Source organism: Anas acuta, chromosome 17, assembly GCF_963932015.1.
Source record: "Anas acuta chromosome 17, bAnaAcu1.1, whole genome shotgun sequence".
NCBI classification, from domain to species: domain Eukaryota; kingdom Metazoa; phylum Chordata; class Aves; order Anseriformes; family Anatidae; genus Anas; species Anas acuta.
Window position 1 is genome coordinate 13,633,125 of NC_088995.1, and position 26,329 is coordinate 13,659,453.

The 26,329-nt window shown below is 39.7% G+C and overlaps 2 protein-coding genes and 1 long non-coding RNA gene across 3 annotated transcripts in view; 1 reads left to right on the top strand and 2 right to left on the bottom strand.

Moving 5' to 3' along the window:
- PIWIL1 (piwi like RNA-mediated gene silencing 1) overlaps window positions 1-26,329 on the bottom strand; it is a 133,469-nt gene that overhangs the window by 79,622 nt on the left and 27,518 nt on the right. The gene's annotated exons all lie outside the window — the stretch shown is intronic.
- On the top strand, window positions 1,220-8,606 carry LOC137841421 (uncharacterized). Its single transcript, XR_011088612.1, has 3 exons — window positions 1,220-1,319; window positions 1,782-1,875; window positions 7,309-8,606. It is a non-coding gene; the product is annotated as an uncharacterized lncRNA (long non-coding RNA).
- FZD10 (frizzled class receptor 10) lies at window positions 21,213-25,190 on the bottom strand. Its single transcript, XM_068653972.1, has one exon. It carries the CDS (start codon window positions 24,061-24,063, stop codon window positions 22,306-22,308), a length of 1,758 nt encoding a protein of 585 aa, XP_068510073.1. The 5' UTR covers window positions 24,064-25,190; the 3' UTR covers window positions 21,213-22,305.

The window sequence follows — 26,329 nt, forward strand, 5'->3', positions numbered from 1 at the left end:
ATAAGCCCAAATATTAATCATTCCTGTCATTGTTAACTGTTGAATGTTGCAGGCGACCTGTGCGAAAATGCTGACAGGCAGTGCAGGGAGGGTTAGAAAGAGAAATATGTCTCCACTGGTATCACCTCTCTATGCTAAATGGTTTTGGACAAAGGAACATTTAATCCTTAGAGCTCATATATCTGAAAAGCATCTGATTCATATTTGAAATGAGGGGAACTGGACAGGTGCTCAGTACTTTCAGAATATTTTCAATGAAGAGAATAGTTCTGTCCCTATTGTAGACTTTGGAGTATGATCAGAAAAAAATAGTACTAATCTCCCCAGGGGACTCAGACTTCCTATATCAGAGTGGGTAAAAGTCATTAATTACCTTCCAAGTTCCTTACAGTGCTACAAGCAGAAAACTCACCAAACTCTGCTCTCAGAACAGTCCTTTGCTCATTCTTTCACCCAGGCTGTATGTGTGTGTAGGGCAGTAAGGAAGTTTTGGCAAGTCTATCACACATACCTCAGTATGAAATGTCATTCGAATGATTTAGGAAAGAGATTAACCAAAACAGCTTAAAGTGATATTTGCCAATAAGGATCAGAAGCCTGTTAAAGAGCACAGCCATTTTGAGCCTCTGCCATTTGCCATCTGGCTCCATTTTCAGCCTCCCCTCCTCTCCTAACACTCAGAGAAACTTAATCTCCCTCCTTTCAGTCACAACCCAGATGTGCAGCTTCTCTTCCTGGGCAGCAGGAGGAGGAGAGCTCAAATCCATTTGCTTTCAATGCTCTCCCACTGGAGTTGTGGTTTGCTTGCTTGTACTTGTCTCTCTAGCTGTACAGCTGAACTGAGACTGTTCTACCTCAGTGCAGACAGCTGAGGTCAGTAATAGAACTTCTACACACAAAAACATATTTTATCTGTAAGCAGCTAGAACTAGCCTGCCCTACACTGACCTGTCGCCAGCAGAATTGCATTAAAAGAGCTATCTCAAAAGCAATACTTTTTCCTCCAACAGTGAAGCAAAGCTTGAGAGGTCATAGGATATATTATGTTAACTCTAGGATTTTCTACATTTCTCTGATTTTAAATCAGAGGTTGATTTAATAGAATTTCTTTGCATTAATGTCCTCTGTTTAACCAAAGGAAAAAATGAAATTAAATCAGCTGTACTTAATCATGTTAGTATTTAAATTGTTCTAATTAGTCTTTGAAGTTCATGTGTAACTTAGGTGAATGGGATAAAACATGACTATGACTCCAGTTCTGTGGGCTCGCTCCTTCTAATTCTCCAATTTAGATCATGGCTGGGCTAACACAGAAGCAGGTGTGTTTACAGAGTAACAGCTGCTCTTTGGTAACAAGGTTGACTTCAGAGTTAATAGGAGCTTGGAATTGGGCATTGAAAAGTACAGTAAATTATCAAGTTACTCTAAAGATCTATAACATCTGTCCCTGGATTTTTTTTGTTTGGTATCCTTGTTTGTTAGTTAGTTTGTTTGTTTGTTTTCTTCCAATATTAAAGTAGTGTTCTTAGAAGAAAAAAAAAAAGGCAAAAACTAAACAAAAAAAATCAAACTTAGTTTTCTATCTCATTTTTCTTTTTTTTTTTTTTTGAGAATGAACAAAGTGAAAAAGAAAAGTAAAAAGAAAAGAGAAAAAAAAAGCCTTTATCTTTCTTCAATGAAGAACCACAGGAACAGTTTAAAATAGCCTGTAGTTCTAAGATACATTTCAAAGAAAGTGCATACAAGGTACAAATAACCATTCATGACCTCTGATTTTGCAGGCTGTCAAATATCCTGAGCCTTGAGAGAAATGAGAAACATCTCAGTCTGTAAACAATGGAACTAATGGAACCTGGTTTCCTGAAGATTTCTGTGGTATGTACCAATACTCCCTCACCTAAACCTGTCTCCCTATTTCCTCCCTTCATCACCATGGCCAATAGCACTTAGGTAAAAAATACCCTTATAGCATCTCCAATGATCTTTTCACTGCAAAGCCAGGCCATGACTCAAATCTTTTTTCATAATATTCCTATTTTCTCTCATTGCCTTCATAATTGCCAGATCTCTTTAATATCTTTATTGATGATCTGGATGAGGACATCGAGTGCACCCTCAGTAAGTTTGCAGATGACACCAAGTTAGGTGCGTGTGTCGATCTGCTCGAGGGTAGGAAGGCTCTGCAGGAGGATCTGGATAGGCTGCACCGATGGGCTGAGGTCAACTGTATGAAGTTCAACAAGGCCAAGTGCCGGGTCCTGCACCTGGGGCGCAATAACCCCAAGCAGAACTACAGGCTGGGAGATGAGTGGTTGGAGAGCTGCCAGGCAGAGAAGGACCTGGGAGTATTGGTTGATAGTCGGCTGAATATGAGCCAGCAGTGTGCTCAGGTGGCCAAGAAGGCCAACGGCATCCTGGCTTGTATAAGAAGCAGTGTGGCTGGCAGGGCTAGGGAGGTGATCGTCCCCCTGTACTCGGCTCTGGTGAGGCCGCACCTCGAGTACTGTGTTCAGTTTTGGGCCCCTCGCTACAAGAAGGACATGGAGGTGCTCAAGAGAGTCCAGAGAAGGGCAACAAAGCTGGTGAGGGGCCTGGAGAACAAGTCCTACGAGGAGCGGCTGAGGGAGCTGGGCTTGTTCAGCCTGGAGGAGGCTCAGGGGTGACCTTATTGCTCTCTACAGGTACCTTAAAGGACGCTGTAGCAAGGTGGGGGTTGGTCTATTCTCCCATGTGCCTGGTGACAGGACAAGAGGGAATGGGCTAAAGTTGCGCCAGGGGAGTTTTAGGTTGGATGTTAGGAAGAACTTCTTTACCAAGAGGGTTGTTAGACACTGGAACAGGCTGCCCAGGGAAGTGGTTGAGTCACCATCCCTGGATGTGATGCATCTTTAAAAGACGTTTAGATGTAGAGCTTAGCGATATGGTTTAGTGGAGGACTGGTTAGTGTTAGGTCAGAGGTTGGACTCAATGATCTTGAGGTCTCTTCCAACCTAGAAATTCTGTGATTCTGTGTGATTCTGTGATTCTCCATAGAAGCCTTCTCCCTTATTCCCCAGCAACCTTTGTCTCCTAGATGAGCAAGAAGTAGGAAAAAGTGTGACTTGGACAGATCTACCTTTGTACTGGTTAACCAGCTGGCATGTACCCGCTGCTCGGCCAGGAGCTGTGCCTCTGAGTGACCAGGCCATCAAAACTGAGGCTGCGAGAGCAGAGAGCTCCCTGCCTTCCGCTCTCTGACTACAAAGTCAGGAAACGTGTGGGAATTTAAATTCTTCAGATCTCCACACTTCTTTTAAGCTAAGTAGAAATTAGCTGATAAGGTGAACAGAAATTTAAGGAGGGAACAGATAAATACTGTGAATATGTAAGCTTTATTTCCTTAGAAAAGCTGGTTTAAAATTAATTTATTTAATTCAGACTACAGATTTGTGTACTCCTTAACACAATTAGAATGGCCAACTTCTTAACACATAACAGTTTTTCTCTCTCTTCTGTGTATTTATATGGTCTGTATTACCATAGTAATAGGATCCCAGCATCCTTTAATAAATGAGAGGAATGTCCCTTCCTCTCCCCAGTGAAAATGACCAGTACTGTCATCCCAATTTTAAGTGCAGGAATTGTGTCAGAGAGCCCCTAAGGCCCCTGCATGGAAAGTAATGCCTAAGCAAAGGGGCACATGCCATTGCAGCATGCAGCACTCTAACACCTTGCTGTGTACAAACCCTCAGAATCACGTCGTGTGATGCAATTTTCCTCAGCAACCACAACCTCATAAAGAACATCGCTTTCTGCTATACCAAATTCATCCTGAATAACAAATGCAGAGCAGTCAGTATCATAAAAATAATCAGATTAGGTCCTGGTTCTGGTTTATTGCTACCCTTCTCATGCCCCTTTCTTTCCTATTCCTTGTATATTTTTTTTTTCTGCTCTTTTCTCTATTTTTCCTCTTCTCTCACTAAGACATCCATTTAAAAGAGGTATTTTCTATCTATAGCACTTGAGATAGAGCTTGTTTGAATAGAGCTTGACTCGGACCCTTCTATCTCACATCTGTGGCTCCACAAAGGCAGGAAATACTTCCTATTTGTTGTTTTCTAGAATTGTTTTATGCTCATAGTAAATTACTGGCTCTCCCTTGACTATGAAGATTTTTATTCAGAATGCATAGCCTTCCATCTTAAGAGGCTGTATTGACCATGCTTTGCAAAAAGTTTATACCTTAAAAAACAAAAGACATCAAAATTTGATTAAGCAGCTGCAGGCTTTCATTGTATAGTCTCTCCATAAGCTTCTGATGCACCTATGTTATTACAGATATAGATAAATAAAAAAAGATTTTATTTTTTTTTCTGTTAAGAAGTTTAGCTATGTAATCAAAAGTAATTCAGTACCTGTTCAGCCTTGCTAACAAGAGGCAGATTCCACACCCTAGTAGAAAAATGATCAAAGGTTCTTTTGGCATCAATGAATGCTAAATAAATAATAGTAGTAATAATAATCATGAGGGAACAAACTCCTAAGACTCATGCAGCTGTGAGCATTTTTACGTTTTTTTGTACTTTAAACTTGAATCACATCTCAGGGGTTGTTACCATGTAGGTGAACAGGATTAAAGCCAAGTGACAAAGGGTGGGACTTTTGAAATGTCTTAGAAACTGGCATAGACATGAATGGGGGCTAGGTTGGACAAAAAGGGAAGAGCTATTATAGGCTGTCACTTCAGAAAAAGCATTTAATTTGATCACGTGTGACTATGGCTCAGAAACACAACAAATGCTTTAGAGGGAGGCAAAAAAGAAAGAATGTACCTGACGGTTTCATAAGGCTGCTAACAAGCAATAATTCTTTCTTATCCAAAGTGGCAATCAGCTGATATCCTGAAGCAGATTTGATTATCCAGCTTACAAAACACAATGTCAGTTGTCATAAAATTACCCTAAATCATTCTAAGAATACACTATTTTCATTGCAGTTATGCTAGGGAGCCTTGGTGACAGATCAGAATGCAATGCCTCAACACATAAAGAATTGGTGATTCTTTCTCCAAAGAGTTTGTGGAAGATGACTGACAGGAAATGCACGTGGAATCTGTCGATTGATATTGGTCAGCACAGCAAGAAAAAATCACATTACACCAAATGTTTAACCAGTATTGTTTAGTATTGTTTTTGTATAGGCATCATAGGAGAGTAGACTTTTAAAAAGGTATTACAGCAGCTACAATGCAATTCCTTAGGAGGTGATTAAGTGGTGCTCCACCTACACAGAGAGACAATCCCCCAACCCCCCCAAAAAAAAAAAAAAGGAAGGCTTATAAGAGAAAATAATAATTAACTGATAAAGGTGGCATCAAAAGGAGTAATTGTGGAAATGACACCTAGCTAGTGTGTGAAATGTTGGGTAACCAAATCCACAAACAGCCTTGAAAGCAACTGAAGTGGTAGAGAAGGGGCATGTTGTAAAGGCAAGCCACAAACAGGTAATGCCACAACAAGACCCAGCCAAGAAATCGAGAAGTTAATCTTTGCAGCAATGTGTTGATGATAAAAATTAGATTGTAGGCAAACTGTTGTCAGCAAGCAATGTTGAGATTTTTATTTGGATAGGAGGGGAGTCTCCTTTGAAAGAGCTAAAAAGAATTTTTAAAAGTAACATTCTGGTTTAAAAAAGAGACAATGTGAATTCAACACTACAGATTAAAAAAAAAAAAAAAAAGAAAGGAGACAGAGAGGAAATAGGAAATGAAATCAGTTAATTGTTTTGGTTAGTTCTGGCCACCCCACCTGAGTGATGTCAGAGTATCATCTTTCTGTCCATCACAGGACAATTGTTTATGCCTGTGCAAAATCATTTCTTGCAAAAGAACCTTTCAAGTGTTGATGAGATCAATGTAATACAGGGCTATTACTAAAAGTATAATCTTCTTCATTTACAATGATGACGCACAAAATGGAGAGAATCCTGCTTAGTTCTTTCCTGCTTAGTTCTTAAAAGTCCAAGTTGAATGTGGAGGACTGCCAGTTAAAAAAGCATTATTTACTAGTGCTATGGGTGCATTTCCTGGGGAAATCGATGAGATAGAAAAAAGGAAAAAAACAACAACAAACAAACAAACAAAAAAAAAGAATATTCTGTGCGATTCAATTTGTAACTGTCCACTTTCAAAGTAAACCACACGAAAAATTCATTTAAACATTATGGAGTGAAATGTTCAGGTGATGAAAATGAGAGAATCTCCTACAAAATTAATGAAGCTTTGCATCAGTTAAATATGTTTTGGTTACCTCTTTACTTTTTTTTTTTAAATACGGTTGAAAGCCAGTATTATTTATGTGGACGACAACGAATAATATTAATTGAAAAATCACCAGCAGATGAATTTTATATGTGGATAAAACCAACACAAAGTGAACATAGACTATGCTGAGCATTTTTATTATTCATTATTAAGGGAGATGAAAAGAAAAGACATTGCTTTGTTAATGCATTAAAGCCCCCTCCCTGAAAAAGTCTATGACCTACAGAAAGCAGGGGGTGGAAAAAGTGTTATTCTCTAGAAGGTGGTCAGTGTACATTCTTGGAGATCCAGAGATCTTGGAGATCCATAACAGCACATAATTTCATGTGGAAAGTATCTATCGAATTGCAAAAGCTGAAAAATATCACAAAAGACAAAATATGTGTCACGGTTTCAACAGCACTTTGGTTATCTGTATGATTGTACACAGTTCAAAACTGTCAAAGAAAAGAAATAACATTCCACTTGCATCTACAAATGCTTGCATCTGAATTTGTAATTGGGGCAATTACCAACTAAATTACCTGCCTGCATATGTAATTAGGTAATCTGCTACATTTTTGTGGTGGTGACAGCCTTTGTAATTGCCCGTACTTTCACTGAGATCTACTAATTAAATCAAAGGACAGAAAGCCGAGAGGTTTCTAGATCCTTATGTAGGCTGAGTCACCTGTTGATTCTATTGTGTAACACCTGAGTAGGCAGTTCAATGGAGTTAATTAGTCATTCTCACTTGGGAACTAGTTGGCTGCAGCAACAGATATTATTGTGCTTACAAATATCAGAAAGGATGGCATTCTGAAGATTTCTAGTGCAAGTTAAATCTTAGTATAGACCCAGGATCCTTCCCCCTCTCTTAAATTGTAGATCATCTAAGTTTAAAAGCAACTGATTACATCTACAAAAATCTCTTTAATCCAAACACATATAAATCAATTGTCTAGTTTCATAGTGGTAAAAATGCCTGTATTTGTTTCTTTTTTTTTTTTTCTCCTTTCTCATAGGAACTTCTTATAAGAAAAGAGCACCTCAGGAATCAAGTCCAGAATCCCTCCACCAGAGACAACCATGCAATAGTCACTCCCCCAGAAGGGTTCACAAAATTGCTACTCCCTCCCTATCTTTCACAGACACTTCCTATAATCACACAGTGAATTTCAGACCTGAAGTAAAAGCTCGAGGAACACACTTCTAATTACTATTGCAAAGAGAACAGAAAAGATGAAGTATGTTACCAGTGATTTATACCTCTACTAAGCCGTATTTTTGCTCAATGACTAGCAGGTCTGTTGCACACTACCAAAGATGATCTGAAGTGATCTCTGCCAGTCAAATCTGAAAAAAAAAATCCTTTCCAGACCCCAAATCAAGCAATCGGAGTAACTCTGGGTGTGTGAGCAAGACTCATCAGCCAGACATTTGTCCGAGTTTAATTGCTTGCCAAATCCACTCACATACCACTTTCATGCAGTTTAGTTGTGAGACAAGAACTAGCGAGGAGAAAAAAAGTCAGATGTAGAGTTCATGTTGTATGTTCTTGAGGATGACACTATTCCCATTCCATTCCATTTTCAGAAAAGAAAGGACCAGGGGTTTTAGGCAAACTAGTGTCAGATGTGGTGAGATTTTAGCTTGGATAGCAGGGGACTTTTGTATTTCCTTTGTAAGAGCCAAAAAAATAAATATAATAAAAAATTGCAAACAAACAAACAAAAAACCTCATTGTTTTGAAATAGCATAGCCCAGATTAAAAAGTAATAATAACTAAATGATGTGTTTTTCAGTGAGTTTTGATTACCCCTGAGGAAAAAAAGTAGCCAAATTAGACATCAAAATGGAAAACATCCTTTCTGTCTCTTGCAGTTAGGTAATGAGATTCCATACACCACGGTGTGCATAAAAAATAAACATGAAACAAAGAAACTCAACCAAGTAGATTTCAAGCAGCTTTTCAAATCCATTAGGGATAGCTGTAAATCTAATACTCATGACTTAAAATACCAAGTATCTACCTCAAGATACCCTCCTAAGCTCTGATCTCTTCCTTAATTTACTGAGCTCACTTCATTTTACCTTACTTAGCTTCCAAGCTTCACAACGGAAAACAGCGCGCACTTTTCAACAGTGTCTAACTAGGAAAAGAATCTAAGAGGAAAGGCACATACATAGTTGATGAGAGTACATCCAAAGGCCATTTTCAGCTATAATAGAATACCTCCGTGTACCTTGATGAAGCTGATGGGATTACTTCTAAATGACTCTGCTATCAGGAAGAGCAGAATCTGTCCCATCAACCTGCAAATATTTGATCATTCTGTTTGGTCCCTTACTGATTAAAGCTTTGCCAAGAGCTGATTGGCCTTGATTCACTCAACCTAACTAACACCTTTCATCTAAAAAAACTGGGGATTCAAAGCCAGTAGAAAGATGCACTCACCTCTGATAAATTATATGGCTGAGGTAGGGCTGGAATTGCTCTCTTAAAGTCTGCAGCTCACCAGAGGGAGTCTTTGGCAGTGAGTTTCTAGTTTAGCTAGGAATCCAACCCTTGCAACTTCCATGGCAGTCTCCTGTCTTTTAATTCGTTCATTTTTTTAGTGAGGTGCAATGTACGGGAAAAGGGAAAGGCACACGAGTGGAATGTTACTGAACAAATGCTGATTCCACAAGAATCAGTTTCGGTGGCTCCAAGTCACATGTTATTCTAAGCGTGGTGCAGATATCCATGTCATAAACCAGTCGCACCTATCCTGTCCTCTGTAATAGGATCAGCACAAACTTCAGTGTCCAGCTCATTTTGTATCACAGAGTCCACTTTCTATCCTACCTGCACATACATCACGGTCAGTTGTTAATAGGATATTGATTATGGCTGGTACTCTTTTAATCAATGTTTGTTAACTTCATGAATTTCCTCATTATGCATACATCAGTGTGATGATGAACAGACTGGTTATAATTCTGGATGAAAGGCAACAGAAAGTGGGAGGCTGTTTCAGCTGGCATGGAATGATAGCACAAAAGTCATGAGTGGGTGAAGGAAACCAAAACTTGGGTGGAGCAAAAAGAAAAGGGTAGGGTGTAAATTGAGAAGATGGTGAAGCTGCGGGCAGGGATGACACATTCCGTACAGTTATTACAGTGCTTTTAATTATCTCCTATGCCTAACATTCCACTAGCACCTTGCTGCCATGGGTGGAGACTGATGGGTGTAAAGGGCCATCGTTCCCATCCCTCTCTTGCGCAATTCAAACCACAGTGATAACAGGCAAATCTGTAGTGATAAGGCTCTTTTACTATTCGTCCCTCCCAAATGTAAGTTGAGCTTTCTATAGGTGATCTGTGTTTCCTGTGTTCATGAATGTTATTCATCTGCTGAAGTCAAAGTCATACCAGTTTTTGCAGTTATTAAGATCACAAAGGCCAGTTTTTCTTGTCCATAATATGTTCACCTAGGGTGTGTGGCCTAATTACTAGGTGGAGCTGTTAAAAGGAAAAATAGTTCATTTTTTTCCTTTTCCTCACTGACAAAATTCTTAACTGACAGGAAAAGATACTTTTCCATCAGTTCTGTTTCCGATTGGCATAGGCTCTCCTGAAGCACAGTGCCCAGATTGTGCAAGGTTCATGAACAAAGCTTTAAAAAAAACAAGCAAAGAAACAGCAATAAAAAGAAACAAACAAACAAACCCACACTCAAATTTCCTACAGCACTTTTACAGGTACTGCAATAAAATAGATAGCGGTTACACCATTTTTAACATGTTTTAAAGATTTCTATATGGGAAACAAGACCTAGAATAGACTTTGTAAACTTATCTTATAATTTATTCTTTTCTTTAAGTGAATGATGCACTGTGCTTATGCAATCAGCTACCTCAAGTCACTTTTGTGATCTGACTTAGGAGCTAGACATAGCACAGGCTCTACACAGCAGATATTCACCGCTCCTACCACTCCAACTTCCCCTTCAAAACCCATATCCTTCCTCTTGCTCAGCCTTAGCTTTACTCCTACATCTTAAGACTGCAAGATAATGCACGGTTTGGTTCTTGCTGAATTTTGGAAGATGAAGAAGCCAGCACAGATGTCAGTCTTGCCCTTATACAAAACAGCTGGCTCCTTGTTACACACAGGAATCCAGGAGGAAATGGGAACCCCACCAAGATACCAGCTTGCCCCTGTGAGAGATAACAGGTCTGGTGGCTTCATGAATTTTCTGGAACTGGTATCACAGTGGCCAGATATCATCAGTCAGCCCTATCTTGGTCCTAAAGTACAGTGACACTCTGCCTCTGCTGTGTTCCCAATGCACCTCTTCCACAGCACCTGTGGGAACCACAGCTTCATGCAGATGCAAGATGTTGTTGATGCTGTATCTAAAAACTGTGGCTTCCAGCTCAGCTGACTCGGGGTAATTTCCCCCCCAATCCCTCTGTGAGTCAGCCGCTCCATGGCGCCTGCAGCAATTCAGCTGTGCCTCTCTTCGAACATGTTCGTGCCTTGCTGTCTGGGAACGACTTGTCTGCACTCTGTTGAGTTGCAGTTCACTATCTCTAATAGGATGATACAGCTTTGGTGTTAATAATCAGATTATCTTATGCTATAGTTTGAGGTGATCAGATATTGCAGTAACTGAAGCCATAAAAGGATCTAAGAGAGAAGACCCAAATTCATGAAATTCTGAGCTTTCAGTTTAGTTGCTGCTTCATGGTTCTGGGCCCTACCCAAGGGCCCAGCTCATTGTAATTCTCTCCTATGGAATGCGATGATATATTTAAGTGATTAATTTACTGTCACTTTTACTGTGTTACCACTTATTTTTCAGCAAAGGTCTGAGATATACCAGTAATACATTTAACCATGCATCACTCATCCCATGGGAAACACAGAAAACAAACAGAAACCAGCCATCTCTTTCCTGACTTGAACTGCTCTTGTTAGCTTGGGAATTTGCTTTGCAGATTGGTTTTGTTGTTTTCAGGAATTACTTTTGCAAATGACCGGAATTAAAAGGAGGTAATTTAGAGAGGCCTTCTTTGTAAACAAAAGCAAAAGAAAAAAATCTCACTGCATAGTTTCTCAATGCACTACTTATATGTTTAAAATACAAATCTAGAAGATTAAACCTGCCTTGAAACATGGTTTCCTGATTTGAAATCAACATATTCAATATTGTCATGCTGAGAGTTTTATGTATTGTCAGACTGTGATGATAGGCAGGAATAGTTTGTCATTTACAGTTACTACTCACAAATTACAACTATTTGAATATGGTAGGTTTTTGAACAGATGTCATGGAAAAACAAGTCATGAATTACTCATTGAAGTGACTCAGGTTATTACTGAAACCTTATTACAAACTGTAGCTTTCTACATCAGTTACAATCTGATTCTGTATTAGAATCGATTGCAAAGCTTGCATAGGATCAGTCCTTTAAAAAGAATACATAGAAAAAATACATAATAATAGTGCCCCTGCAGTTCCTACTGTTGTTAAAGTATTTTTTATTGTGGAAGGAAAAGATTTCGTTTATTGAAATTTTACCATTTGCTGTGTGTATGAGACAAGAGGTCAGGCTCCAGACTAGACAGATCCTTCTCCCATCAATGACAGAAACAAGGGTGCATTTCAACGGAGCCTCCTTGCAAGTCCAAGGAACTTTTTGTTATGTAAATGAAACTAAGTGTTTTGTTTTTGTTGACGTTTTTAAATGCCAACTTGTAGATAGGTCTGTTGTGTTAAGCACATCAAACAAGGATCCAGAAAGTCAGTCTCCTGCATTCTGAGATTTGCTGTAGACATGGATAGTTTGCACTTCAAGCAGCAGCTCTTTGATGCTTTAAATACCCAGCTGACCAGTGATCATTAACACAAGAAGGTGGGAACACGCAGTCAAATGGAGATTCCTTGCAGAAGAGGGATGTTAACAGTGTTTGTCAAAATGAAACAGCTTCTACTTCATAATTACTTCGAACCAATACAAAAGCATACATAAAGCCCGAACCTGTTGCTGCCACTGTTGATATCTAAAACTTCACTTCACACTGTGAGTGATGGAGGGGGAAAATAATTCTGATGCTCTTCAGTCTGCGAATAGGAATCCTTCCGCGGGTGTGGACTGGGTCCTGTAGGATTAACATGGGACTGGAAATCACATCAACACCACGCAATGGAGATCTTCAGTCTGCATGAGTTGCAGTGCAGAGATGAAAGCTACAAACCCATGTCAAAATATTTCAAGAAGTTTCACTTGAAGGTCATTATGACCTTTCCAGCCCTTTCGAGCCCTATGATTTTCAAGTTAATAAGATCATTAGTTTGACATAAGGGTGCAGGATCTGTATAATGGAAACAAAAGCTGGAGTTCTCAAAATAATTTCTAAAATACTGCTTTCAGAATTTTGCTTTTCTAGGAGACACAAAATATTTATAGATAAATTGAATATGCTTTTTTATGAGAGAGTATATGGTCTCCTGAGTATTCACTCTGGCTGTGATTCTGCTTTGGTGTTCTTTGTGTCATGCCTGAAACCCTGAGGATGAAAGCAGTCTGAGGAAGGGAAGACAAACTCACAGTTGTTCCATTTCATCATTTTCCCAATAAGTGCACTTCCAGAAAAGGGTGGCTTCTCATAATCATGGGCAGAAATAAATAAACACTTTGACCAGATCCAGTCATTCTTGGGCTGATCTCCACTTTATTCTTTCAGTACAGCAATCCCCAAATCTCATTGGTGTTTCCTGTACTATTGTTTTATTAAATACCTTGTTTGGAGGTCATTAATCTTCAGTAGTTCATACAAAGCTAAACTTGGATGTTAAAAAAAAGGCATAAAGAACACACTTTTTTGTGCCTTTAAAATTTTCATTTTATCATACACTGCAAACCAAGGACTCTGATTAATTTTCAAAATTGATCAAAGAGCTGCATAAAACATCCTTTCACAGTCCAAACTCTGTGGGCTCTAAGGGTGGAAATTTCAAAGCAACATGCAGAAGAACCTGTTACCCCAGATAAGTTAATTAACAAAACCAGTAATGGCTGAAGTTCTAAAGGTTTGAAGTTATAGGCAATAAAGGTTTGAAGTTATTTTTCAAACCTTTATTGCATTGTAATTTGTTTCGAAACCATGGGTGGGCAACTTCAGCATATCAAAAGATGTAACATACTTTTCCATTGTAATTGTGCAAAATACCATGCGTTAAAGTAAATAATCAGATTCCACTGTAAACATTGCTACACTACCACATGATAACCAGGGGAATCATTAAATGATCTCTGAATGTCACTTCTGATCTGTGAGGAGAGTAGTGGGTCAGAGCAGTACGATGGAAAACAAAGCTCCTGGGAACCAGATTATATTAATGCAAAAGAATTAAGCAGTTGAGTTTGTGAATCTCTTGCTTTAGGACTTACATAATGACAACTCCCTTGAGGCTGTTTGTGCTTCCTCCTCTCCAATAGCTCTGTTCGCAGTATCTTTAACCTACTTACTATCCATGCTCAATATTCTTTCTCCTTTCTTGTTTAGAGAAACACACAATTTGAAAAATTTCAATTCCCTCCATAAAGATGCACTCACCCAATATTTACATTATTGTAAAATTTGCTATCTAACACAACCCTATAGCATATAAAATTCAGAAGTCTCTCTTACAGTTCTCAAGGATGAAGAGTTATTGCAGACTGAAACAAAACAAAATTTGGTCCACGTATTAAGTTGTTATCTCAACAGAAAGAGAGAAACAAAGCAAAATACATAACCAAGGATTACAACTATTACTTTGTAGGACAATTCCCAAATGGTGTAAAGCATTATAGTTTGCACAAATGTGGACACTGTTAAAAGCAGCAATCAGTACACTTCAAAAGTTTTGCAAAGATTTCAGGGACTTAAGTACAGCTCCAGACCAGCTAAACTGAAAGCCTGACAGGCTTATGCTTGCTAATTCAATTTCCTGTATGATTCTTTGGATATGATTGGTCCAGAACTAGCAAATTATATTTACCTGTCTGTCCCATACCACCTGGAATTCAAAAGAGCTGAGCTGTACAGACAGCACTGAGGAAAGCATAAAGTTTTACATAGCTCCCCTGGCCCTCACCCCCCAAAACCAAACCAAACCAAACCAAAACACCCCACAAAAAAACAACAACAACAAAACCACACACCCCAAAAAAACAAAACCCAGCTGAACAAAAAAACATAACACCAGCTTGAGCTGACTAGGAAAATGTTTTTGTCTGTCCCTTCTTTTGTCTGCCCTGTTGGTAACATGCTGGTGTTACCAACAATTTTTGTGCTAAGTAACTTTACAGCCATCACAAGGAAAGCATAAAGCTTAGGTAATCTGGGAGCTGTGTTTGTGAATATATAAGCCAAACTCAGCAATACTTTTTTTTTCCATAAATGAGTAGCACATTTACCATTAAAAAAAAAAATAGAGTTGTACAATGTGTTATGCTCATGGTCCTTGCATTATGCTTCAGTTCAATTGCCAAAATTTTTAGAAGGAAAACTACTAAAACCATCTAAGGATATTTACAAGCTCAAAGCCATCTAAAGCGAGACTTGAGTTCTGTGGTTCCGAAAATTTACTCTGCTTGGTCCAGTGCTCTGACCTTGACATTGACTTTACACTTATCACCATGACTACACTGGGAATTGCATCAATTTGATTAAATATTATTATTTTTTAATCTGGTTTCAAATTGATCAGGTTAAGTTAGCATAAAAATCACATGTAGATATGTAACTTGGGTTTTATTCTCTACTAATTTTCAATGAATAACTTCAAAAGGCATTCTAAAGAAACTAAAGGACTGTATAGATATTGATGCATAAGGATGAGAAATCTTGGGAAACCGTCTTATCTCATCACTGAAATCAGTGTCCTAAAGAAAGTTCTTTCATGTAATTAAAAATAAAAATAAAAATGTTTGGATTCAAAAAAAAACCACAACTATAGTAATTAAAAAGCCTGAAGCCTCAATAGAAAGCTGTCCTTTCCTTAAAAATTAATTTACAAGAAAAAATTCTGACAGTGCAAAATAAAAAGATTTTGACAAGTTCCACTAAACTCTTAACAAGGTGGAAAATGATGTAGCTGAAAGAATATCAAAGGTACAGACTTTAATTCCATGTCTTCTAATGTTATAAAACAAAGTAGTCATAGTCCAGTTTCAAAGTTTGTTTAAAGAACCACAAAGGTCAAAATGAGTCTCATGGTTACTGCCTGTAGCATAGCTCTAAGTGAAGCAATGTAAGGAACTAAGGATACAAGAAAGAGAAGTCAAAGGCAGATAAAATACCTCTATTAGTCCAGCTGGGTATAACTGGGAAAAACTTGCAAGCTTTGAGGAAGCTTCTCCTTGGGCTAAAAGCTTTTGCATGCAAGTAGTTTGTCGTTGATTTTGTTTTTGTTGTTGTTGCTTTTTCTTTTTTCTTTTATTTTTTCCTCCTTTATCCATTGATCTAATCTTATCTTTCTTTCCTGTTTGTAATTTCACACAGATAGATATTAGTCTCATATAAAGGAAATGTAAAATAACTAATGTACTAGACAGAACCAAGCATTGCTTGTCCTCAGCAAGAATATTTTCACGTTTAAGGCGCCTGCTCAGAACTGGCAGTCTCTTCTTGATAGTCTCCTGTGTTCATCAGCACCTTTGGTAGCTCAGGACTTTGAACCTCCATTTCTTACCACATTCCTTATCCAAAAAGAGAGATAAAACACAAGTTTTGAAATATATTTTCGTTTATATTGAACAAAAAAGCTCAAAGCAGTCCCACCTATGGGCCAGTACCACAGAAAGCTGTGTGTGGGCAGATTAGAGACTAAAAGGACGGGATCACTTGAGAGGAGGATAAGGGAGGCAAGTCACATGCAGATGATGAAAGGCTGATCAGCAGTGGAAGAGAGGGGAAGGGAAGGGAAGTGATGATCAGGGAAGAAAGGAGGAAACAAGGAGCACATTGTAGGCTCAACTCAAAATGTTGCTGTTCATCCTCAGCTCCCATTGATACTCCAGGACTACTTGGAAAAGGTGACAAAAGGCTTTTGAGCAAACATTTAAATTGGCTGAAGATTTTTTGAAGGGGTTTTCTGCTGCCAGGAAATGCAGATCTATTAACATTGAGCATTCTGCAACAAATCTAAGTAAAGTACTCTCAAAAAATGCTAAATAAACTTTAAAAAAAATCCATTTCAACTTTATCAACACCCAATACTTCTGAATTTCATTTTGAAATAACACTTGGTTTTGGAACATGCTATGTGCAATCTAACATAATAGCATGCTTTAAAACTAAGTTAAATAATTTCAACTCACTGATTTATTTATTTATTTATTTTCATATCATGAATATTTCATTATCAGCACTTGTAAAAAAAAATGTTGATTTGGAAAAAAAAGTCAAATTAAGGACTTTTCCTGTAGCATGTGCTTTCCCTGAGATAGGAAGTTTGATTCAAAGCATACACTGAAATTAGTTGGACACCAATTGATTTCAGTGGAGCTGATCTATGCGGAGATCCTGAATAGAAGGAAGAAACAAGTGACAACAAATTGAAGGAATTCCTTTTTAAACAATGCCTTACCAAGATATACAATGATTGCTCGGTCCTGCATTTGATGTACCACTCCCCAAAGCTTTAACTTTGCCAATACAGGAAAAGCAGAATTGGGCTTGAACCACATCTGTTCTCAGATACACTAAAATTAACTAATGAGATACCACTGACTGTAGTGTGTATTTGCATCTAGGTTGGTAAGACTATATCAAAGTCTAATGTTACATAGATAACATTAAATAACCAATGGATACTAATTTCTGTGATTTATCACATGCCCCTTAGTGAAGTCAAAGCCTTGTTTTGTGCTGTTTTCTATAAATATCCATTCAAAAATTAAGACAAAACTATTTGAAACAGTATTTATTAAGCTAAAATCTAATCTACCATACCAGAACCCATTTGTTTTACAAACCTAATAATATATTGTCTCTTCTGGATCAACATGTAAAGATACACAAAGCTTAAGCTGAACTGATTCATGGGCAATATTATTTAGACAAAATATGAAACAAGGTTAATATTAGCACCCAGGTTGATTTTAACTCAGTAGTTCACTGAAAATAAAGCTTTTATAATGGGAATGTTGATACAAACTTAACTGTAAGGGCACAAACACTGCTACTGAAATACAGTTTTGAGCAAGCTCCATCAAGGAGTGTTTTGTAAATGAATAATGACTTTGCTTAAAGCCAATCAACATCAAGTGTGTTAGAAGAGATGAAATAGTGCTGGAAGGCAGTGGGAGGTAGAGGAGCCTCAAAGTGCAAACAGGTGCTGATCTCCCTCCAGGGGAGATTGAGTGGCACAGACCTTACAGGCCTGTCACTTCTGATCAAAGCAAGCTCCAAGACCACATAATCACCATCACCCACCTTTTAAAGGATGCCCTGATTTATCATCTGTCAGTGTTAATAACTTGGCTACTCTGTCTAAAATACTTAAGAACATTACACAAGGATAACATTTCAATTTTTTTTTTTTAAAGAAATGTGTAAATGTTTTAAACTAAAATGCACTGAAGTTCCTCCTTTGAGGCCATCTGTTGTTGGAGACCACCTGTCATCAAAAGACCACCTGAGCACATAATATCCCATCATTACAGAACTATCTCCTTGAAGCCAAAGATTTTAAGTGTTCAAATAAGAAGGGTGTATGTTAGAGACATTGTCGTTACTTGGCTTTTCATATAGTTTGAAGCCGTGGGATGACAGCCATATGTGAATAATGGCTTCATAATAACATACATATGAAACGCTACTTTGGGAAAAATCTGATAAGAGATCTGAACATTCCTTGATTGAGCTTCTCATATCCTTTCAACTGTGGTGCTTGCACTGTACTCTTCAAAGTGTCCTAATATGTCATACCTAAAACAAAACCTTGAGAGTACCGAGCTTAATTTCCTTTCTATTTATAAGCAGCATTGGCATTTTACTGAGAAACAAGGCATATTATTGTAAATGGAAGAGCTTTTGTGTGATTTCTTTTTTCCTGCATCTAATTTTTCCTTGCTGATCTCATATTCTTATCTCAGTAATCTCTATTCAATAAACAGAAGTACTCTGCCAAATTACCCTCTCCAAAAAAACAAACTTTCTGTCTTCTTCTGTCCCTAACATACATAGATGCTACCTGAATGCTGAGACCTAACCTGCATCATCTTAACCTACACAGTTGGAGAAAATTTCTACCCTCATGGGTAATCTACAGCTCCCATGGGAGAGAACAGTTCCCTTGTACACAACCATGTGGCAAACATTAGATTCTTGATTGGCGTATGCAGACACTAACAATGTCTTTTTGTGTGTGCTTGTTTTGCTTTGTTGTTTTTTTTTTTTTTTTGTTTTGTTTTTTGATATTTTTAACTGAGCAAAGTATCAAGTTAAGCACCACCAGACTGTAATAAAATATCCTCTCCAGAAGGAAGTTCTGGACTTGCATTCCTTCCTCAACAAGTTTCCTATGGAGTGACTGAATTGTTAATATATTTGCATATAAATACTTTTCTTAAAAATCTACCAATAAGCAAATACCCAATAGGCCTTGACAGTACATAGAAAAAAAATCCTAACAAATTCAACAGATAAAAATACCAATATGATTTTACTGAAATATAAAATTACCATGAAAAGTAAAGATGTTTAATAGAGAATACTTTTGAGATATTTTCTCAAAGACTTTTTGGTTGCTATTATTTTTAACTAATGTGCAGACTTCTAAGACAAGAATAACATTCTTTGTTAAGTTATTAATAATACTATATTAAATCACTGACACCTTGTGAGAATAAGTATCACTTTCCCTTAACAGCTCTAAGCTTCCAATTCCTTATGTGGCAACTTCAATATTAAATGTTAAGACTTTTCAGAGTTATGGGACAGTAAGAAGTAAAATTCTTGAAATAATTAATTCTTAAAGTCCTTAAAGAAAACCATCATATTCTGTTACATTTACTGTACATTAGTCCTGGAGTAATAAAAGCAGCAGCAATATATACTTGAAGAATCTAGTTTGCTTACCGATTAAAAACAAAACAAAACAAAAAAAATCACTACAAAGGGGAAATAAAATCCAAATTCCTAGTTTACAGTTTAGGAAGAATCTATTGGTGACATGAGGCACCTAGCCAGGCATTCAAATGTGGCATTTTCCTAGAAGAACATGCAGTTCTGCTCTGGTGACAATGAAGGGCCTAAGCTGACATTTGATAAAGCTCAGAATGGCAGCAGGAGTCCATCCATTGCTGAATATCTTTCTTCATTTTTTGTTTTCTCTTCCAGAATCCTAGTAACAGACTGCAAAAACACATGATCAACAATGAAAGCAAGAAACTTTCTGTAGTTAGCAAAAACAGTGAGATGCTGATTTCAGAGGGCAACATATTTTATGGTGAAACATTCTCTAAACAAATCTGTCACCAGTAAAACAAGCACTAACCTTTACGTCGGATGAAATTTGTGTGAAGACACATTGCTGGCAAGGTGCACACATTACTGACAAGGTGACATGTAGAATAACAAAGCATATTTAAGGACTCCTATAGTAATTTGCAATACACATATTATTTGGAAACATTGTATTTCTTGGGATCTAATGCAATTGATTTTAACTAGAACACACACAGATGCAAAAGCATTAATTCAGTAGTTTCAGAAGCGTATTTGTGAAGTGCAATGTCCTGCTTTGGCTCCAGGAGGGTGTGCTGTGTCAGGATTAACTTCCAGGGCATCCACCAGGTTGTGTATCAAACAGTGGCATGTATGCACAAAGGCAGAAAAATATCCCCCCCACTTCCCCCAGATAAATTTGATATTGAAAACTGCTTCACACATGCACATTTTAGACATAGAGTTGATTAATAATACCTGCAAGATCATTTTTGTCATTCGAGTTCCTAGTCATCACTAGAAACACTTTAAAAGACTACACAGAAGAAAAAAAAATTATATATATATATATATATGTATATATATATATACATGCAGCTCCGCACATAACCTTGAAAAACCAGGTGACTAAAAAAGTCATTTTTTTGTAGCTTTCCTAGCCACTGCAATGTGACCATCACAGTGATCCATAGTCTACCAAAGTCCATTAAGACCTCTCTCTGTGATGAAGTTCCCAATAAAGGGTTTTCTAGAAAAGCCTGTGTAAGAAAGTGAGGTTACATTACTATCTCCCCAGGTGGTCACACAGCCTGTTAGTTAACAGCATTGAAAACTTCAGTATCATAAAAATCACACTCCACTAAAAATATTTTGAAAACGTATTTACAATTTTAATCACATAGTTTTCCTAAACAAGTATTTTAATTCCATATTTAGATTTCCCCTCTTCTTTCTCCTGATCTTTCCCTAAGCCTTTTCCCAAATAATAGCGATACATGCGGTAATGTTAGAAGAGAAAAATCTCCCTGAAGAGCAGAGACTGAAGTGTATTCAAACTGCAGAAGTGAGCCAGCTATCTTTAACATGCTGAACATACCCTATGCAAATTTGAAAGGGGTGTTAACCAAGGATCATTGTTGTAATCTCAGTGCTTTGTAAACATGGTACTACCCTACATGACTGCAGCTTTTTTACATCACTGAAGTTTCTTCCCATTCAGTTTCTCAATTGCAGAGGTTCACAGAAAGATGCAACTTCAAAACCCATTTATTTAATTTCAACTTGCAAGTTCTTTTGAGCAAATTATTGTTCTATTTGCTTATACTTGCAGCCAAGTGTAATAACAACTATTGTATTCAAAGTGCGCTTTTATCAAATAATTGAAGAAACACATTTATTAACCACAAAGCACATCAGAGAAAGTTTAGAACACACAAAATTATCAAACTAAAGAACATATTTTATTTTTAATAAAATAGTGGAGCATGAAAAATAATTGTATATTACAAATATATACAGCTAAAACTGTGCACCCCCAGCACAGTAAAGAGCATCACTCTATACAAAGCTTCCCTTTGCAGAATCTAGTGCTTCTTGATCTATTCATACTGAGAATTTGTTTAACAATAGAAAGAGTCAATAAGCCCTTTGGGTCTCTTTGAATTGACCTCCCCCCACCCCCCTTTTTTTTTGCACAAATCAGTCCAAACGTGTATAACATTGGCTTGATTTCCATTAAAAAGCCACAAAATGTAACACTAAAGGGTTTCTGAGGACTAGACCTCTTAGTTCTTTTGTTAAGAGATTTCTTTTGTTGTCTTTATGTACAGCAAAATACTTGTTTCTCTTTTTATGTCATGGTAAGAAAAAAAAATGTATTGCACATTATTCTTATTCATAAAGTTTGTGTCTGGTGTAGGAAGTTTCTCTTTTAGTGAAAGAATATTGGTGAGCATTATGGATTGAACCTATTTTTAGGCACTGCAAACCCACTAAGCTGAGATGAGTTGTAAAGGATTTCTCTCTCTCTCCCTCTCTCAAAGTTAGCGCAGAAGTTGCTTTCAGAGATCGCCTGCTATCTGAGGATAGGCCTCTCGGGGACATTAGGGGACTTTTCAAAGAAAGTCTTTGCTCCATAAGACTTCACTATACCTTGTTACTCAGAAATCCAGCTCAGCTACACACACACAAAAAAGTTAAACTGGGCGCTTTGTTTGTTTGTTTTGTTGTTGTGCTTTTTTTCTTCTAAACATCTGAGAGGTGGATGAAGTACTTAACAATTAATAACAGAAGAGCCTGCTTTAATTCACAATATTTCTTTCACTGAAAACCTTTCTATAAGTACATTTACCTTCAGTATTTCACGAGGTCCTGAACTCAGCATGAGACATTTTTTGCCTTGAGATATTAAACTGTCCTCTGACAAAAAAAAAAAAAAAAAAAAAAAAGCACCATTTATTTTTTAATTTCTGGCTGCTACTGTGGACATTTGTAAGTCTGTAAGGTGAGATATAGTCTTGTCTAAAAACTATTCACACACAAGTGGGTGGTTGTAACGTTGATTCATATTTTGCAAGATGAGTTTTCTGTGGATGTTGAGTTTTTTTGTAGATTCCGCTACTTGTAATAACACTTGCAGGTTTTCTCCTACTTCTCTTCTTTAATCTTCGACTACAAACATTTTGCCAGGACTGAAGAGTCTTGGAAGTCCAGATCCACATACCACTAGTAATGCCCACAACTAATAACATAAAAATTTTGACCATGAAAATTTCTACTGCTGGAATAGAATTATTCATCGTGCAGTCCAAGTTTTTAGTCTGATTGTTCATCTTGCATTTCTGTTGAGTTGCCACAATTTTCCAATAATCCATATTAAGTCTTTCATAAAAATAGCAAGCTATCACGCAAGTTGCGGGCACTGTATACAAGACTGAGAAGACACCAATCCTGACCATCAGCTTCTCCAACTTGTCAGTGTTTTCTCCACCTGTTTTCATCACCCTCCTGATATGAAAAAGGGCCACAAACCCAGAAAGAATAAAAGAAGTGCCAATGATTAGATAACAAGCCAAAGGAATGAGTACAAACCCAGTCAAGGCATTCACATCCATGCTTCCAACGTAGCACAACCCTGTCAGCTCATCTCCAGCCACCCTTCTCATAACCAGGATCATTATGGTCTTCACAGCAGGAATGGCCCAGGCCGCCAAATGAAAGTAGCTACTGTTTGCTTCAATTGCTTCGTGCCCCCATTTTTTCCCAGCTGCCAGAAACCAAGTTAAAGTCAAGATTACCCACCACAAGGAGCTCGCCATACCAAAGTAATACAGAACCAGGAACACAATGGTGCAGCCAGTGCTCTCCAGTCCTTCCTGGATGACATAGAGCTGGCCGCTGTCCCTATCACAGGCGATGCTTTCAGCACCTGAAAAGAGGCGAATAATGTACCCCACTGAGTAGACACAGTAGCACATAGACAGGAAGATAATGGGCCTCTCAGGGTACTTGAAACGCTGTGGATCTATCAGAAACGTGAGTACAGTAAAAGCACTGGAGAAGAAGCACAGAATGGACCAGATGGCAATCCAAATGACAGCAAACTGCTTGTCATCCCTGCTCCAGTAAACATCAACCCCTGGGGTGCAGAGCGGCGCACAGGAAGCACTCTTTTCCACATGGTGGAACTTGCCGGGGTTTTCACAGGAGGTTCTGCTCAGGCTGTCCTTGTGCTGCTGCAGGTCGTGGCCACCGCTGGGCCGCTGTGGCCGGAACATGGGTGGCAGCATGCTGGATCCTCTGGGTGGCTCGTCCGACCCGTTGTTGGGAGCTTCCATGCACAGGTAATTGGGATCATTCTTGTTGGGCAGTTTGCTGCAGTCTAAGGAGTCCGGCCACTTAAAATTGAACTGCTCCATAATGGGAGAGCATTTCAACCTCGCCTGCTCGCACATGACCCTGCAGGCTGGGATCGGTGTAGAAACTTGCTCCGTGCACATAGGGGCATAGAGGGAGCAGAGGAAAAACTTCAGATGGCTGTGGCAGCCGTACTCCACCAAGGGGGCAAACTCGTGCAGCTGGATGGCAGCTTCCCTCTGGTTCTCGTGTCCCATCAGGTTCGGCATCCTCGTCATGTTGTACCCTATATCCTTGCACATGGGGATTTCTATGGGCTGGCACCTCCCGTCACCGGGCCGGTCAATGTCGATAGAGCTTATCCCGGCGCAGGAGCCGCTCAGGCAGCACAGCACCAACACGGCCCGCACCAGGCTCCGGGCCCCCGGCCCCATGCTGCTGCTGGGGCGGCCGGAGCGCGGCTCCCTCTGAGGGGCGCCTGGCGCTGGGGCGGCCGGGCGGGGGGCCAGGGGGGGCGGCAGCCACTTCAGCGGCCCCCCGGCTGCTGCCCGGCCCGGGACGGCCCCCGGCCTTCGCGAGGGAGCCGGGCGGTGGGGCACGGCGGCGCGGAGCTCAGCATAGCCCGGGCCGGGGGCAGCGAGCACCGCCCGGCCCCGGCCCCGACCCCGACCCCAGCCCCGGCGGCAGCGCAGGGGGGCGGCCGGGGAACGCCGCGAGCGAGCGGGCGGCACGGGGAGCAGCGCCCCCAGTCCTCAGCTGCGCCAAACTTACTGCGGGGAGCCCGGCAACTTTCTTGTCCCCAGGCTTCCACTTTTGCGGTCCGTTTTTCCACCGCCCTTCCTCCTCCTCTTCCTCGTCCTGGTCCGAGCACTCAGCGCCGCTCAGCGCCCCTGTCTCGGGCGGGTCCCTCGGGGCTTTGCCTCTCCCAGCTCCGCACTTTCTCGCCGAGAGGTGGGAATGGGCTTGTCCGAGCGTGGAGTAAAGGAGGAGGAAATCTCTAGACCATGCTCAGAAAGGTGCCCGGGGCTGGCTCTGAGAGGGGCCGGCTCCGCGCCTGCCTGGGGGCGCCCCACTCCGCTCCGCTCCCCCCGCATCGGCGGCGACGGCCCGGCTGGAGCAGCCCGGCTGCTCAGGGGGCGGCTGAGGCCGAGGATGAAGTAGAATAAAAAAAAAATCAAAACCTGCGCAGGGTCCGCCTCGCATACGACATCCACTTTGCATGAGAAAGGTAAAGCTGACACGGTGATTACTTTCCAATCACTCGGAACGCCTTGAAACCTCCTTAAGGACCCCTACAGGTTCTCCTTGATCAGCACAGATTAGAAAAAGCCCCATTTGTTTCTCTCTCTCCTCCTGCCTTTCTCCTTTCCCTCCCGTTGCCCTCCCTTGAAAGTTTAACAAGATTTGTCTCTAGAAGGCGTCAGCCTAACCTCCCTCGCCCAGGTAGGAGGGGAGCCAGGAGAGCAGCGCCGCAGCCTCCGTGTCTCCCAAGGAGAGGGCTGAAGGTGGTGCCTCCCCGGCTGCCTTTAGTGGAGGGCGGGCGATGCTTTAGCAGGGAGGATGTGGGGAGGAGGTTGCGTTTTATGGCGAGTGCTATAAACTCTCTGCTGCCAGGGTCATAAAATACGGTTGCTTTCAGCCTGGAATCTCAGCTGTTTTCAAATGTCGTGCTTTGTCTCGAATTCCTAACTGAACAGGACAGGCGGGATAGCTGAAAAAGTACCTGATTATGGTTTTAATCACGGTATGGCATCTCTCGAAAAGTAGCTTTTTTTTTTTTTTTTTTTTCCTCCTTACATAAGAAATCCTACGAGGAATAGAGATATACCCTTGGGAAAGTGACTTCATCCTCTATAGAAATGATACTTACAGATTTTGGAGACGGAGATCATTTTAAAGTGAGTTGTGCTTACTTTTTAAGTTAAACTTTGAGATTAATGCTGCGTATTGGTCCAGCAGAGCTAAGAGGAGAAAGTTAAATCCCCAGCCAAACTAAAATTCACAGTTCTACACACCAACAGGAGCACTGTGATCAGAAGTCAGATGATTAGCTCTACTTCATTACTACTATTATTATTAATTCATTTTGAACTTAATTTTAGCAAACATATTAACGAAGAAGGAAAATCTTTCTCTTTGTTCACGCTTGCCCCCACAAACCGGACTCCTCTCCATTAGTGCCTGCTTCTTATCGAAATGAACACGGAGTCTCCTGGAAACTACCAAATCCCGCAGGGTCAGAGTTAATACCCCACCAGTCTCTAGAAAGGAAACTGTTGGCTTCCTCAATTGTGATAAGGGTGAAATAGATCCAAGCAAGGACAACAAACCCCGGCTGATGTTTGTCTTTGAAAATCCTGAAGATGCAGCTAGTTTTTGCTTAGAAGTAAAAGCCATCATATACATTGTTTAACACAGTACTGCTTTTTGTGGCTTTTCAGCAGATCGAGGAGATCACACTTATAAAGTATTGGTCTTATGGGCTGACCTTTCCTGGGCGCTTTTAGATTCCTCAAGCGATGTTACAAATGCAGGCAGTGTTATGTGCAAAAAAAAAAAAAAAAAAAAAAAGCTTTATTTATTTTAGCGTGTCTGTATGTGTGTGAGAGCGAGTGTGTTGGGGCATTTCCATTCTTCATTAATCTAAACCTGTTTTCTTAGTATTTGTATGCATCCTGATTCCTCTGCTGCAGCGCTCAG